This window comes from Arctopsyche grandis, chromosome 13 (genome assembly GCF_051622035.1).
Source record: "Arctopsyche grandis isolate Sample6627 chromosome 13, ASM5162203v2, whole genome shotgun sequence".
Taxonomy (NCBI): domain Eukaryota; kingdom Metazoa; phylum Arthropoda; class Insecta; order Trichoptera; family Hydropsychidae; genus Arctopsyche; species Arctopsyche grandis.
In genome coordinates, this window is record NC_135367.1 from 8,838,655 (window position 1) to 8,855,958 (window position 17,304).

Sequence of the window (17,304 nt, forward strand, 5' to 3'; positions counted from 1 at the left end):
ACTTGCCACTATGACGTCACGTCTGCGTTACATCTACGCCACGTACATATTACGGAACATATAAATGTGTCCATATATGAAGAATGTTCTTAAGATTATTTTTCGTACTACGCACAGTTACCGGTCTTCGCTGTACCGGTATAAACGGACTTTTACTCGCTAATGTTGCGCCTCCCACCACTGACGTGACGTCACAATCGATTTAAATTTGTAACCTTTTTACAAATATGAATCAAAAACAAAATTCAGTAATATTTTACTATACTTGGATACTTGAATTGGAATCAACTAAGCACTTCATTAAACAATCTGGCGTTTGAAAACAGAGCATTAATTTTTTACATAACGTACATTTCAAAACTGCCTTGCCTTACTTTTGTTGTGATGAAAGTATCCAAAACACAATACAATCAATCAAATTTCCCTCAGCTGCATTGTATTCGAAAACGTCCAACATTGAAAATTGACCGTTTCTGTGCCGCACGTTTTGCCCATTGTAAGCAAAATCATAATTGACACCGATAATAAACACTCACTTGTGGCATCTGGTGAACGCTGTGCAGCAAAATGGGACAGCTGGGAGTCGATATCCCGTTTTACGACGCGAAAATCCCTAACAAAGTACATACCTAGGTAGACACGGATATCTATCGAAAGTGGCCCCGGGCTTGAAAAACAGAAACATCTGGTGCTTTTTTGGCAGCAGCACCCACCCAACAACGGACGATTGGCCCATAGCAAGATGCAGCTGCTTGATTGTACTCGCACATACCAAAGCTGCAACACAAATTCGGCAGATTTCCTACTAAACTAGGGCTACCATACGTCATATTTTCCACGGACATGTCCCCTTTGTTGAATGAAGCCTCTCCAACACTCAACCACCTAGCCCCACAAATTTTCCTCACTTCGTCATCCCATCTTGCTCCAGGACTTTCATGCATGTTTTTACACTCTCTTGGTTATCATTTGAGCATTTTTTTTATACACACTTAATCTATTCTTCCAGATACTCTTCTAGATATTCTTCTAGATATTCTCCTAGATATTCTTCTAGATATTCTTCTAGATATTCTTCTAGATATTCTTCTAGATATTCTTCTAGATATTCTTCTAGATATTCTTCTAGATATTCTTCTAGATATTCTTCTAGATATTCTTCTAGATATTCTTCTAGATATTTTTCTAGATATTCTTCTAGATATTCTTCTAGATATTCTTCTAGATATTCTTCTAGATATTCTAATAGATATTCTTCTAGATATTCTTCTAGATATTCTTCTAGATATTCTTCTAGATATTCTTCTAGATATTTTTCTAGATATAGCGGCAGCATAGATCAATGGTTAGCATGTAATGTTTTCAATTGTGTGCTGTATGCTGCTGGTCAGACCATGAATAAGTGACTCCAAGGTCAATCGTTTCCTCACAAAGCATATGTATTCTTCATAAACTTTCTTCTTCAAACAAAGTAGCATTTTTTATTTTGCCTCAAATAATAAAATACAAAATTTCTGTTTCGAATTTGCGACCCGCCTATTGTCAACATATTGGAAACATAAATGATCTTGACTACTTAATCCAATAAAAGTCTCATTAAAATAAATTAGAGTACATCTTCAACTGCACTTTGAAATTTTTCTAGAAATGACAAAAATACCATTTTTACACGTCGCTAAAATCAACAATATTGTTGAGTGTCCACATTGATTGTCCTTTCTTCTAGTGGCCAGGATATGGTGACCCTAACCGAAGTGCATTGACTCAATGCAATGACTGCAGGATTCTTCGGAACACCAAACTGATAGATGACACACATTTTACCGACGTCCATTTGAATGAGCTCAAGTCCACTATGATAATAAATACACGTAATCTTATTATGGGAATCGGAGGCTCACAATATGTGTATAATATAATCTCGGTCGATGGCATCCGAACGTCGGTTATAAAACCGTAAAATAGGATCAAAGGATGCTGTTGCATTTCAGAGTGTGTGTATCAATGCGGGAAGAGATCGGGTTACTAAATGGTGCCCCTCTTCGTTTCTAAACATCATCATCTCGGTGCATTTGTTCGCTGCACTTTATTATGCGTTCATAATGACGACGATGATGAGACAAGCCGAAGAAGAAGAGACACCCTGACACGTTCAAAGGCGAAAGAATCCTCGCATGGGAAAATCTTCTGTCGATTTTTTAATGTTTTGTTGCCGACAAAGAGTCTGAGCGCAATTGATGGTCCGCCATATTAATTAGTGTCGGACTTGCTATTAAATTTTACGGTCCCAATCGGGTTTATCCAAATATGTGAACACTCGAATGTGTGCTGAGGCATTTTTATATTATTATTATTTACATATATACACAACAAAACCAATATGAATGGGATGAATAGAGACGAATGGTTATTCTATGGGACACACATCGACCTTGTGAAAGATCCTCGGAATGCTTTTATATTCGAGTGCAAGATGGACACGTTTGTTCGTGAGAATGCGTGCATATATGTATGTATGTATCCAAATATCATCCAAGAAAGAAGGATGAGTGTATTTAATCATTCGAAGCATATTTTATCATCACAGTATATGAACCTACTCGCTGCTTCATCATGACAAATATTTTTAGTATTCACAATTGTCGTGTTTTTCGGGTACAAGTCAAAGTTGACAGATATTTAATTGAATTAAAAATAATCAGTGACTTTTTTTTAGATGTTTCCTGAAGAAAGTATTTGTATTTGTTAATCATTCGAAATATAGATTTTTCAAATTTAAACTTACATATTATATACTTAAAAGTTATAATATCTGATTAAAATGAGCACGAGGGAAAAATTTCGGATATAAAATTTGAGATGTGCTGCAGAAAAGTTGCGTGGTGCCAAATTTGGTATGCTTGCCACTTATTTATATTTGAAAAAGTTCTTCAGAAAAACTTATTCTGATTTTATTGAACTACATATGTATGTATGTACATAGCTGATTAATATGGAAACATTTCAACAGCCATTTCATATAAAAATGTATTACAACACATACAACGAAATCCAAATTGAGCCAGCAATTATAGGATCTTAAAAAAAATTACTTAAACTTCTACCAATCTGGCCTACCTTTCATCTACTGCTCAATTAAATTCCGAAAGTTCAGCACGAAATGTAAATATATTCAAACTTCAAGCGAAAAATGCACATAAAACTTCTTCAATTATAGAAGCATCATTTTATTATTTGAATGATGTCATTTTTAAAATTCCAATTCGTAGTAAAGGCGTTTGATTTCCTGTTTAAAATTGCGCTATCGTTCTTAAGTCATGAATGAAAAAGCTCAATTATGAGATGTAATCGTTTTTATCCGCGGCTTTTTACGCGCTTCGATTAATTGAATAGATTAAGTCGAAAAGTGTAATGAAACATTATAAATTAAAATCAGTTTAATTTCCATCCAAATATGTGACCTTTTCACGACGAGTCGACTCCCTTTACAATTAGTACCCTTTGTGCAGCATGTGACCAGATCTACCTCTACATACGTGATGTTTGAATAATGCAAGATTTATGCGTCATAGGTCTTCGCGTACAAAAGATTTCGAATTTTAAACAAAACCGATTTGAATATGAATCGATCGAGGTGAAGGGGGTAAAATCTTGTGGGACTCCCGGGAGACGATGGGAGATTTCTTCGAGACAAACGAGGTCTTAGCATGGGGCACAATGAGGTGAGCAATGCGATATTTTATACATTCTTTTGTCGATGAGTTTCGTTGAAACGGACCTCGTTGATGGGGTTCTTTGTGGGGTCTCTCTTGGGTGACGACCATCTGCCGCTGCTGATGGCAGACAGTCGCCTCAATTCGAGACGAAGGTCGTAGAAGTATGGGTATTTCGATAATGACAACTACTTCTTTTTTCGTAATATCGATCAACTTGGCAGCTGCACCATTTGGACATATCATTACGAGACTGGCTCTCAAAGCTGGTTCGCGATACTCCGAGATCAAAAGACCGACGAGCAATCGTATACGTATGGAGATTTTTATGTAACTCAATAGCTGTCAGATTTTTTTAAATGACAAACCACATATGTGTATATCGCGTTTTTAGTACAAAATAGTGTGAAGTTTACAATTTGACTAAATTGAGTTATGATCTCAAGTTTATTCCTATTTTCATATTCTATCAAACAAACTGATAAATTTTCAAAATAGTGTCACATTTTTTTTGGCAATGCAATGGATACAATTTTTAATTTTGATTTCAAATTACATTAATTCCTTTCCAAAATCATATTGTTGAAATATCAATTGGAAAAATACTACTAGAAAATATAATCCAAAGGAAGTTACAATTGAAAGTCAGTCAACTGTAGTACAATTATGTAGAATTGTCATTTTTAAATTGAGTCCTCTGATTTATGTATGTATATAGTTTTTTAAAACGTTATAATTGACTTTACCTTGTGAATATATCACCTGTGTGCTCTAAGGACGCGATTTATTTAAGTAAAATCGTTGATAAGACTTTAGATAGTTCTTAGTAACTATGTAGATAGATAGTTGATATAGTGGAGAGAATAAAGAGATTTAAATGGCAATGGGCAGGTCATGTAGCTAGAAAAATAGACGAAAGATGAACAAAAGAAGCGCTGAAATGTTACCCGAGAGAATTTTAAGGAAGGCCGCAAGGAAGATGGGCAGATGAAATTATAAAAATATGTATATGGGATGAGATGGGTGAGAGTTTTTCAAAACAGAGAAGTTAAATAAAATCGTAAACAAGACATGAGATAATTCTAAATAACTAAGTAGTTGATATAGTGGAGAGTGAAGAGATTGAAATGGCAATGGGCAGGTCATGTAGCTAGAAAAATAGACGAAGGACGAACAAAAGAAGCGCTGAAATGGTACCCAAAATAATGTAAAGGAAGATAGGGGGAAAATTTTATGGGATGAGATGGATGAAAGTTGAACAAAACAAACATGAATGAGAGGCCTTCATCCTGTGAATAGCTGTAAAAGATGATGATGAAGTAACTAGCTTTGGTGAACTCTATGAATCATTGGTAAAATTTTACCAAAATATATGTAGATATATTATGTAAAGTTGCGTATATACAGTACATGCATACTGTCTTGGCATTACATTACGAACATAATGATTCCAATGAACTATCAATGAGGTAGCTGGTAGTGTATAGCATTTTGTAGGCAATAACAGTTCTTCGTTTCCTGTCACGTTCTGTAGTGTCACTCTGGTTGTTGCTTTACTAGATTATAGTTGTGGGATCTACAGATGGAGTAGTAGTGATTTATATTCACAATTGGTTGGACAATTTATCGCTCGCAAGTTCGTTGTGTCAAACTTGTAAGTAATAGGTAAACCTTTTTGGATATTGGCTATCAAATACTCCAATATGTATTTGACACATTACCTGTAGATACGTGTAAAGCATCAGAAAAATCTTAATTCGATTAAATTTATATGCAGGTACACAGGTAGGTAGACTTAATTGAATGAGGTGAAGATCAGAATAGAAGAATGTTTCAAAACATTTGATTTATTAAGTTGAAGTGCATCGTAACATAAATCTATTCATTAAAATTATAGCATACAAATTTGATGAATGATCCTAATCATTTAATGATATTTTAATCATTCGTACGAATACATTCGTAATGACCCACATTTACCCGGGCAATTTTCATTTCAAACTTGTGTTTACTCGTAAAAGTCGTTTAACGGATCCCGAATTCAAACTTTTTTAACGATTGATAAATTCACAGCGTGCATGTGTGTAATGTGTATGATTTTGAGAGTTTTTGCCTCGTTCCGTTTTTTTTTCCTCTCCTTTTAGAATCCGATCACAATCACGACCCTGGGAGATACCCCGAGGCGGGTCCAAAAACCAGTAAACGCTTACTGATTCAACGTTCACGGACCTATAGATTCTGGTTTTTATCAAAATAACCGTATAATTAAATAATTTATACAGAACGAAAGTAACTCTTATCGTGCATTGTTGTTTATAATGACTTCGAAGGGTTGGAATTGGAAAATTTTAAAAATTCGACACGGCCAAATCGACCATCAGGATATTACCCCGTCCTGTGAAATGTATAATATTGATTCAGGATATTTGCTTCGTAATTCAACCGATTTCGTATTATAATATAATGACGAAAAAAATGCATGACAGTTGATTTACTTTTGAATTCAAAAGGAGAATATCGCGTTTCCAGGTAAAAATGAGGTTGTTTAGTATTTCTGGTGCAGACGAGACTTTGCGGTCAGCAACCTGGTATTATCGTTGGTCTGTCATGGTAATATTACAACATCAACAACGAGAGAAAGGAATGCAATCCTGGTTCTCAAGGAACAGACTGCAGAATTAGCTTCTGCCTTGCGTGATGGAACGTCAGACCAACTGAAACGAATACACACACCAGGTGCTGTTTTTTTCTTCTTTTGAGAGGCTTGAGAAGCTTGCTAATGAATAATAATTAAATATATTTTGATCAACAGTATAATGTGATGATGTAAACAACGTATTTCGTATGCAAATATGTATAAAAGTAGTTTCTAAACATTTAAAAAATTTACAACGATAAAATACCAAGATAAAAATGAGCAAACTGTATTAAATTTTTAATTTCTATTCCATGCCACAGCTTAATCCGTTAGATTAGCAATTTTTTTACCAGTTAAGAGGTTAAGGGTTCAATTTTATCTGAAATTCCAAAATATATTTGATCTTCTTGATGATTACGAATACATTTATCATTGCTAGTAAGGTCTGTATGATTATAAAATGAACGTCAACCGTCTTTAACATTGTATAGAGGTAAGAACACACTCAAAAGTTTGTCACGGGATGTGCTCGTGTTTCCAATTTTGAAGGACACATCATCACGTCATTGTTGATTCGTACGATCTTATTATTTCGACAAGTTTCTCCTACAATTAATCTAATATGGGAATCACCCTAATTGATCACTGTCAAACCTGTCAATACAAGGATAAAGTATCACCAAAAACACTCCAGGGTTGAGTTTTGCCAAGGATTGCGATGATATTAGGCGTGGAAGAAACAAGGAGAGATAAAATTAGGCGTGCTAGCGCCTTTTTGCATGTGCAAAACTGTCTTAAAAAAAAGTGTTTTTGCACCTTTAGAGTTTGCCAATTTCGTTTGAAAATTGTTAAGATATTTCAGAACAAAATTTAAACCAAAACATTCACACTTTTAATATTTTTGCGCCAGAAGGCAAATGAGAAACCATTGAAGATAAAAACATTTTTCAAAAAAAAAAATCATCATAAATATGGAAAATATGCCATGTATAAGAAAAATTTAGTAAAAATTTCGATTTCAAATAAAGCACACTGTGTACGTACTGTTTAAATAATATTATAGTATAAAGCTAACGGTAATCAAAATGGATTAGCTTCATGTAATTTTTATAACGAATCGATTCACTTTGGACGAAGAATCGATCACGCTTTTTGGCAGTTCGAACCTATAATCTCATATATTATACGCGAAATTGCTAGGTTTTGAAAACCGTAATTAACGAGAAAATGCACGAAAAAAATATATACACACAAGCCGCTCGTTAAAAACAATGCGAGGCAAATTCTTAAAATATATTATTCGTATTTGACTATCGGCGAAAGATTCCGAACAAGTGAGTGGATAATTGGCGAACGTTACGTATGTAAATTTAATTGCCGGTTTAAATTTTAACGCGTCTGGATGTTTACATTAAATATGTACGCACGTGTGTAATTATAAATGTTGAATTAATTCATGCCGAAGCTCCTTGAAGGGATAAAACAAATGTCAATTGGAAAATTAATTTAGCCGATGTGCAGCTTGCAGTGTGCAACAAAGGCGAAAGTCGTAAGTGGTACAATGACCAGTTGCATTAAGTATTTAAAGGTAGTTAGTTAGGAGAGAGGTTGGAGGTGGGAGTAGTGGTCTTTGAGAAAAACCAGCACTCACCTGCATAAACTGGCAGGTCCCCTCCTTCCTGCATCTTCAGGTAATTCATATTATGAACTCTCCCACTACTCACTTTACGACGAATATTTACGTTCTCTACACCAAAAGAGTGTGGAATAATACGCCACTACAACAAGTTGGATTTATCGTGGTGAAAAATTACTTACTTAATAGGTAGTTTCAAAGACATTAGAAATAGACCCACATAAGTAAACAATGAATTAAATGCTTTGGCTTTATTGAAAAACTATCGATTTTTATTTGAACTTATAGTCTTCTGTTTATAACACTGAGCAATAACAAAAAAAATACCCGAGTGGAGACTAATCAATCTTTACTAAGTTCAATCCACTAAATTCAAATTAGACAATGACTTTTGTACGCTTGCATGAGATATGAGCGTTTTAAAACATCCACAACCTTTTCAGTTTGTTGGCTTTGCGGTCTTCTACTCAAAATTTAGTATTGCCGTGCCAAAAGTGAGTATCGGTGAGTATTCAGATTTATTTTCTATCTATTATGATTTTTATTCGCTTTAAATTATTTATAATAAATTATCTAGCGAATTTCAAAAGTCAAAAATGTTTTTTTATTAAATTTTTGTTAAATAGAGGTTATACTGCGTCCTGTTTTTATTATTATCTCAAGCTTAAATTTGACAAAATACAGGATATATATTTATATACATATGTATGTATATAGTACTCATCCAAAGCTTAGAATAGTTGGAAGATTTGACGTATGAAAATTTCAAGCCATGATACGAATACAATAAGTAGTCACCGGACCCTGAGGGGGCCGTGTATTGTATTGTTGTAAATGCATTGTTAAAGGTTTGCCGAACCTTTTTTACAAAGGATTTACAACAATGGAACAATGAGCGGCACCTTGGCTATTCTACCTCTAATAATAAGAGTTCCACACAAGCGATAAATTATCAAAATTATCTTTTAGTTTTTGTGTTTTTTTATATTAAATGTAATACCAAAATAGTTGGATGATTGCAAAAGTTCATGTCCCAACTTTCAATAAAATAAATAAGAATATAGAATATTTCTGCATCTGTACGTACATACATACATATGTAAGTAGTTGATAAAATGCTGCAATACTTCGTGCAATACTTCGTGAATCGTGAAGTGAAGCTTTATTTAAAAAGCTAAATATGGTATTAAGATGGATTTCAAAAATCATCACAAATAAATATGTGAATTACAATTTATTGTATATAAATACATATGATCAATGTTTTATTATAATATGTATTTATATCTTCAAAGTGTTCGAATACCTGTCATAAAGATTGTTATGTCAAGTTTGTCAACTATAAATAATTAACCATGAACAATATTGACCTTTCAATTGCTAATCGGAATTAATATATATTTTTATATATGTATGTTATGTATATGCACAAGAATGTTTCCGATAACGTAACAAAGCGAAATGAAATATCGTACCGAAAGCGTAAAATTGAATGAAATTCGACAATTACAATGGGCGTATTTCAGCCTCGATTCGAGATTAAACGAGATTCACAATTCAAAACAAACACACACACACATATATAAAACGCGAGATTTCAATTATCCGAAAGAATGCGACCTTTGCGGACGCGAACTTGAGAGATAATTGCGCGCGCTTGATTAACATACAATAAGAACGCATTTTTCAGCACCGACAATAATGGGATGCTGACGATACAGTTACCGACTGAATTATTAACATTTTTTAATACGACCGGTGGTGGAGAACGGTAATACAACACCGGTTAACATTGCAAGGCCGTGCGCGCAGTGTCGCTCACCTTTCGCGCACCTTTGCTTTACCCGGGAGAGGGGAAATGGAGAGGAGAGAAGGGGGGACGTGAGGCTCAGCTGTCTGCAGACTGCAGAAGTGCTTTGGACAGGTGAAGCCTCATCCACGAGCTCTGCAGCTGCTCGATATGAAAAAAAAAATCAATATTTTCTTGACCTATAAGCCGTATCACTATTCATAAGAAGCTTCGTTGTAGTAGTTGCGTGTGCGAAGTGTGCAATGCACACATACGCCGCAAAGGAAGCAGGGCCCAAACATTGTAAGTTACAATTCCGCAAAATCACTTAATTCAGTGACTCGTTTTTTTACTATTCCCCAATATTGTAGCCTAAATTAAGACACAATGCGTACTAAAAAACGCGAGGCGATAACAAAATATATTCCACTAAAATTTATTTAATCAAATAATAGAATCCTTGTAAAAAAACGATTCAATTTTGTAATTTATGGGTTATAAGGAAATTCGAGAAAATTAAAAAAGAGATTTATTCAAAATTCGACAGGGGCACATTTACTTTCATTTTTATACATACATACATAATAATATCCTTAATTATAGTGAAGAAGTGTTCTGCGGCACCAACTACATAGTTTGAAAATCACTATTTTACAAGCTTAGATTTTCAAATGAGAAAACATCAAGTATTCCTTAGAGGGAGGGGAGGGGGCAAAAATTTATCATTTACTTGTTTGATTCATTAAAATATTTTAAATGGAGTTGGTTATCCTACACATTTGTAGATAAGCTTATAAAAAAATAAAGCTTATCTTCAGAAATTTTTGAGATGGCTTATTATTTTGAAAAAATCAGAATCTAATTTTATTTTTGCTTTCAGAATAATTAATTAAATGATATATAATATATATATTATTCATAAAAGTCAGTTTGCGTTATGTAACATTCAGTTCTCCAACCCAGAAGAGTTAAGAACCTAAATTAATAAATGATTAAGTTACTATGCTTGGATGCTGGATCGAATATATACTTAAGTTGGTATTCTGCGTAACACCGCGACCAAACGACAGTTCGTTACGGCGCATCGAATAATAAGCATTTAAATAGTTAATTGAGCCTATTGGACTGTACCACTTGTCCCTTCACGAATTGAATCCTACATGTATGTACGTATTACTTTAAGATTGAAAGTAATATATGAAATTACCAGCTTTTCAGCATAATCGTTTTAATGTTCCAAATATACAAACATCTATTCATTCTGCACCAATCAAATACGAAAGCAATTCGAAACGTGATTAAACGAATCAACACCATCCTGTACTTATAAGATGCAAAGGCAAGTATACCAGTTTGTAATATTACACTTAATTATATAAAATTCAATAGCTAAAGATGTATTATAGATATGAGATGTGGTCGCTGCATCTAACGGTAAACACTTCTTCGACCTACACACAAACACGCACACACACACACACACACATAGAAAACTTGAATTTTGCAACACACAACAGAATGCATCGATGTGCAATTTTGCAACGATCATTGGTTGGTTTGTTCGTTCGAAGCAGTTTGCAGCGGGCGTACTCTTAAATGTCACGATTAGAGTCTGGGCTTAATGGAATTGCACAACTGACATTTTCCACTGACTCGATTCGAGCTAAATACTTGTGCTTTTATATAAATCACGCTCAACGCTGTGCATACTCTCGATAAGGGGACAAAAATGCTTTGGGTCAAGTGGAATTTTATTTTGGACTAATTGGATAAACGGCATAAACCAGCCATTGATATAAGTAGAACGTTGAATATTCGCCTAACATTCGTGGGAGAAACAAAGTGCATATTTTTATATATTTATGTAGGTACATACATACATATATGTATATTGAGAGAGTTCCAAATTTCCATCACATATTAATGATATCCATTTACGGATTCCTCTATTGGATGATTGCATAAGTTCGTGCCCGACTTTGATATGAGGCGTTTAACATTTTCTAACAGTAAACAAGCACGAACTTATAGCAAAAATCTAAAGTTGTATCCCTTGAGATTTTTAATAAGCGAGAAAAACACTAGAAAATAGATATGTAGTTGTAGACAATTTGTCTGACGTAGAGATCGGCAAACAGAGTACAGAGTGGTAAGTGGTACGTATGTTTTTTAGATAGTTTACTAAAAAAGGTAAAAAAAAACACCAGCTCACCCAATATACATATGCCATCGCAATCCAGGCCAAAACTCACCCCTGGAGTGTTTTCGGTGATATTTTATCTTTGTATTGACATAGGTTTGGTAGTGGTTACCACATTTGAAGAAACGTATGAGAATCTTATGTACACATTAACAATAACATGAGGACACGCCCATTCCAAGCTAGATTCGACCTAGGCATACCGTACATCTGACGCTGACGTCACCCGTCACTCAGCGCTCAATATCAGGAGCACGTGTCAGACGCTCCACACATCCCCACTTCCTCACTACCCCGCTTCCTCGCATCTCCTCAACACGATCGGTCATCATTAGTCACTGGAGCCTGGGGGGGCCGTGTATTGTTCAAAGGTTGTAAATGCATCGTTAAAGGTTTGCCGAACAATGGATAGCACTGTGACTATCCTACCTCTAGTCATCATGCAACATCCCTATGCATAATGTACATATACTCCTGGTTTTCTAAAATTTGTTTTTTTGAAATCTCCATACTGGTCGACGTATCCGCCACATACCCACAAACATAAATCTCGCCCGTTTTTATATATTATATATTATTATTGGTCGGGTGATCTTAAATATGTTCATCGCTGTATTCTTTCGAGCATTTTTATATACATATGTACATACGTAAGAAGGTTAGTATTATATTTTGGTCAATATGACTCCAAAAATTACATTTGTGAAAAGGATTTCTTGTTCAACTAAAGATTCTCAGAAACGCAGTTGTAATATTTATCTCTCGATGTATCTGTTGTATGTAGAGTGTTTACGTTCGAAAATATTGCAGTTGGAGTCTCTACGGGAGACATCTTGTTACAAATCTCTCTTTGAATGCCTACCTTTATATGTATGTATGTTGAGACAGTTCTGTACAAAATTCGCATTAAATATTCATCATATCCGTCTACTGATTTTTACGATATTTAATATATATGCAAGTGTGGAAAGGTCGTTGAAATGAGGCCGTGCATTAAGGTATTAATTCAATCCCTTTCATTGGTGAAAGTTTCAACGTCCGTTTATACCGTTTTGCGAAATGACGGGTTATCGTCGTCATCGTCATCATCATCGAGATCGTTCAGGAAATGCGGGAGGCGTGTCTTTTGTTTGAAAAAGAATTTTTTCCCGGTAAAAACATCGTCCGGGTGCATTCTGTTGTAAGCTGCGGCCATTATCGGCGACCCATTGTGAACGAAGATGGGCCATTATTTCGTAATAAAAGCGCGTAATGATACATTAAAAATAATTCGACACACGACTTAAACCTCGCGGGAAATAAAACTGACAAAATTTTCAATTATTTTTAAATCGGAGGAACTAATGGCTCATTTAGTGTTAGGCACACCACTTTTCCGCACGCATTGTGCAATTGAAGATGAAAGCTCTATTAAATGTTCAGCTTTCAGAATATTTGCTTAATGCAATAGTTTAGCTTATGCTTTTTATCCAAAATATATACATACATATGTATATGTCAAATCATATGAAAAATGATCATATGAATATTTGAAAAACGAACATAAACTGCGTGTCTTCCTCAGAATACAGCTCTATAAATTTAGTTTTCAACTACAAATTAGAACAAACATCGGCAAAGCACTCTAAGAGCCCTACCATACGGTAGGTCGGTAAATAAAATTATTCCTTTACAGTTTTATCCCCCATTTATCCTTTTTATCCCGGGGGCGCTCACATCTTAACGCCCCACAGCTGTTATCCGACGTTAAAGCATTCAACATCATTTTTTCTTCTATTCATTGTGAAAAACCACAAAACCATCTGTGCACACGTTTTCTCTCCGCATATTTACTCTCTAGGAGTAAACTTACATTCTTCAATAGAAATAATAGTCATTTAATACAAATAAATAGAAACCGCTTGCCGAAACCGAACACTAGCTCGTAATTCGACACCAGAGTTTCAATCATATTATATACATATATGTCTTTGTATTATTCATATAATGCGATATGATCGAGATTGATCGACGTGTCGTTAGTTTGAGCTCGTATGTAATTTAGAACAGGTCGTTCAATGAACGATTAGACAAATGACAGACACTCCAACCCCTCTCATTTAAATCGTACACATTGCTTATCTCATTGTGATATCAATTTACGATAGTGGAATATTCAGAAGGAGAAACGAACCCATTATTATCGGCCGGAAAATGAACACATCATCCTGAAACTAGAATAGAAATATTTCAATTGTGTCGTGTTGAATTTTATGCGACACGCATTTTGCACGCACGTGCTGTTGCACACGTGCATGCAAACGCGTACGTGTAAATGCAAGCACGTGTAATGTCTTAAGGGTGAGTTCCAAGAGAATGTGGGTGCAGGAAACGATATGAAAAAAATCGTACTTCCTCTTTGAGACTTAAAAAAATAGTAACAGTTTTTATGGCTTGCACAGTTTGCTTTGTGGTCCGAACGCTTAATTGCAATGATAGAGCAAACTTTTACAACGCATAATTGCGAATTCTCACGGCGATTGCGTTGTTTAGACATGTGAAAAGTTAGAGGAAAATGTTCACTTTTATTATTCATTGTATACAGTTGACTTATCTTGGGTATGTGTGTACAAGTAGCGGCATTTAAATTTTTGTCCGGATTATCAGGGAATTAAAACAAGTTGATACACAAAGAAAATCGTTATACTACAAACGGAGATTGCTGATCTTCACAATAAGCAAAGTTGCCTACTTTTAGAAACCTGATTTATGAATTCAAACGGTGAGATTTTTTTCAATAAATGGTGAGTAACTTTTAACTAAAATCTAGCGATTTACTGACCGTTCATTTATATATACAATATCCATGTATATAATCGGTCAGTAAATCGCTTATTGTTTTAAGTATTTTAAATATCACGTGATTGTCAAGCATTCGGTGACGGGTAATATAATTTACTGATCATAAATTTACAAAGCAAATCAAACGGAACTACTGATCAAATAAATACAGTACTTTTTAAAATTTGGTGCTAAGAAAAATCAAAGATAAAAAATATAAACCAACCTAACAATTGAATATAGAAAAGTTCAAGACGTAATCAGTAGGACAGAAAAATTACAAAATGGCAAAAAAAATTTGGTTCAATTATTATATCAATTACAGTTGGTCAGTAACTATACAGTTATATCTTTAGTTCATTTATCAGTTCGGTGGGTAAGTGTCCATTTAAAAAAAATAAAGAATCAATTAGGTATTTTCAACTTTAATTAATCAGTTATGTAAATATGCCAAATTACGAATCAATTGTCAAAATAAACTGAATACTATATTATTGACCATTTATTATAAATACGCGACCAAAAGCATTTAAAATTACTGACCAATACTAAATACAAGCCGTACAAAAATTACAAAATGAAGTATCTTTTATATACAAATGTATAATATGTAGTTCAAAAAACCGCCAAAAAAATTGCGTTTCGACTATATGAAGAATTATACCATTTTCTATCTATTTTTTTTTGTCAAATATTTTAAGCTAAAGTATTTAAAGTTATTTAAACTCAAAAAAGTAGCAGGAAAATCTTATTTTTCATTTAATTCTTTAAAGTTATACAATTTGTAAATAATCTCATATGTAAATTGCATTTCCCAACATTGTCAGTCTTAAAAGGCTATTTATCTTTATTACCGTTTTAAGTACACTATGCAAATGATCTATCTGAAACCAAGTAACAACTTACTATATGTATGTATGTATGTAAAAGTAAGATCTTAAGCATCATAAAACAAAACTATAAAAGTCGATGAAAATCCCAACACTCTGAAGCATAGAAATCGAACCAAAGAATATGGAATATAATGAAATAATTAATTATAGAAAAATCTACACTTTATGCAACAAACTAATATAAATTCAGATATGTCGTTTTAACGCACATACATATATGTAATCTTCCCACACGCTCTATGGGTGTAAAGTTATTTTGCAAAACACACATTATAATTTTTTTTCCCTATTAAATACACGTTAACATTAACTAGACGCGTAGGTGTACTCGTGTATGTAATTTAGCATAGAGAAAAAGTAGGATTCCTTGGAATGTTGACACTTGCGTGTATATATTTGGTAGTAGGTCGATCCAAACCACATACAAACATACATATTATATAGGATCGAATACACACACACATTCGCAGATCGACATTATCTGATCGGTCATTATCAATAATGTCAATTAAATATTGAACGATCGCTCTCCGCCTATAATCGTGCCCCTGCCATATCGGTGCGGCGGCAAAAAGCATTACGCAATTGCGAAAAAAATTCACACGTCCACATTTCGACATCGGATCCATTGTTTTTGGATTGGGAAGGCCTGGCCCGTTTTCGACGGGTAGACAAAGGCATAAGAGGAGAATATTAAATGCGGTTTTGCTTACCTTAGCGTAGTCTATAGGTGACGCGTTCACCGGACATGTGAAGAGTCCTTCACTGAAACACATAAACATAACAACGCACACATTAGCAATTAAGTATATGTTACATGATGCGTAGGATAAGTTGATCTACCACTACCAATGGGTGAACGAACGGTCATTCACTGGTTGACACACGCGAATTATTAAAAAATAATTAAATTCGACATAATAAATATAAAATTGGTATGATTGACAAACTCGTTCAATTTTCAAATACAAAGTCTTTAAATTCTATAAAATAAATTCTAATATGGAAAGATTATACCAAGCAGTACAAATTGCGACTAGAAAAAGTACAGACGTTTTAAATTCTAAGACGTGTTTATTATATAAGGCGTCATGAATTGAATCGTTTAGAAATAAATTCTACTTTTACATACATATATTGGATACTATGTATTTTTAAGATTTGTTATGAAATGGATATACTTATGTACTTAAGAAGACATATGTATATATGTATATATAAAGTACTGAAATAATAGCAAATAACTCAATTGAATCTATGAATCTGAAGATACATACAATGTAGATGCATTAATTATATTTGTATTTCATTTTTCAATAAACTTGGGACAGGTAATAAAGTCGACGAATCCATTCAAATAAGTTTTATATACACACAATTTAAATATGCATACATCTTAATCAACATGCCTGTTAAAAATAATAACCGGTCAAATGTAATGAATCAGATTAGGAATGGGGTTAGTTAGGTTAAGGTAGGATTCCTAAGAAGACTTATATATATAAATGATATAATTGAGTACTCAAATAATAGCAAGTACATCAATTGAATCTATAAATATGAAGATACATACAATGTAGATGCATTATATTTGTATAATATTTTTTTAATAAGC

General features: G+C 33.9%; 1 protein-coding gene across 5 annotated transcripts in view; it reads right to left on the reverse strand.

The window, feature by feature from the left end:
- Positions 1–17,304, reverse strand: part of Traf4 (TNF receptor associated factor 4) — a 121,028-nt gene that overhangs the window by 57,555 nt on the left and 46,169 nt on the right. For all 5 annotated transcript variants that reach the window (XM_077444414.1, XM_077444415.1, XM_077444416.1 and 2 more), the window contains one exon: positions 16,403–16,454. In XM_077444414.1, the coding sequence (XP_077300540.1) occupies positions 16,403–16,454 (52 nt within the window). The remainder of the gene's footprint in view (positions 1–16,402; positions 16,455–17,304) is intronic.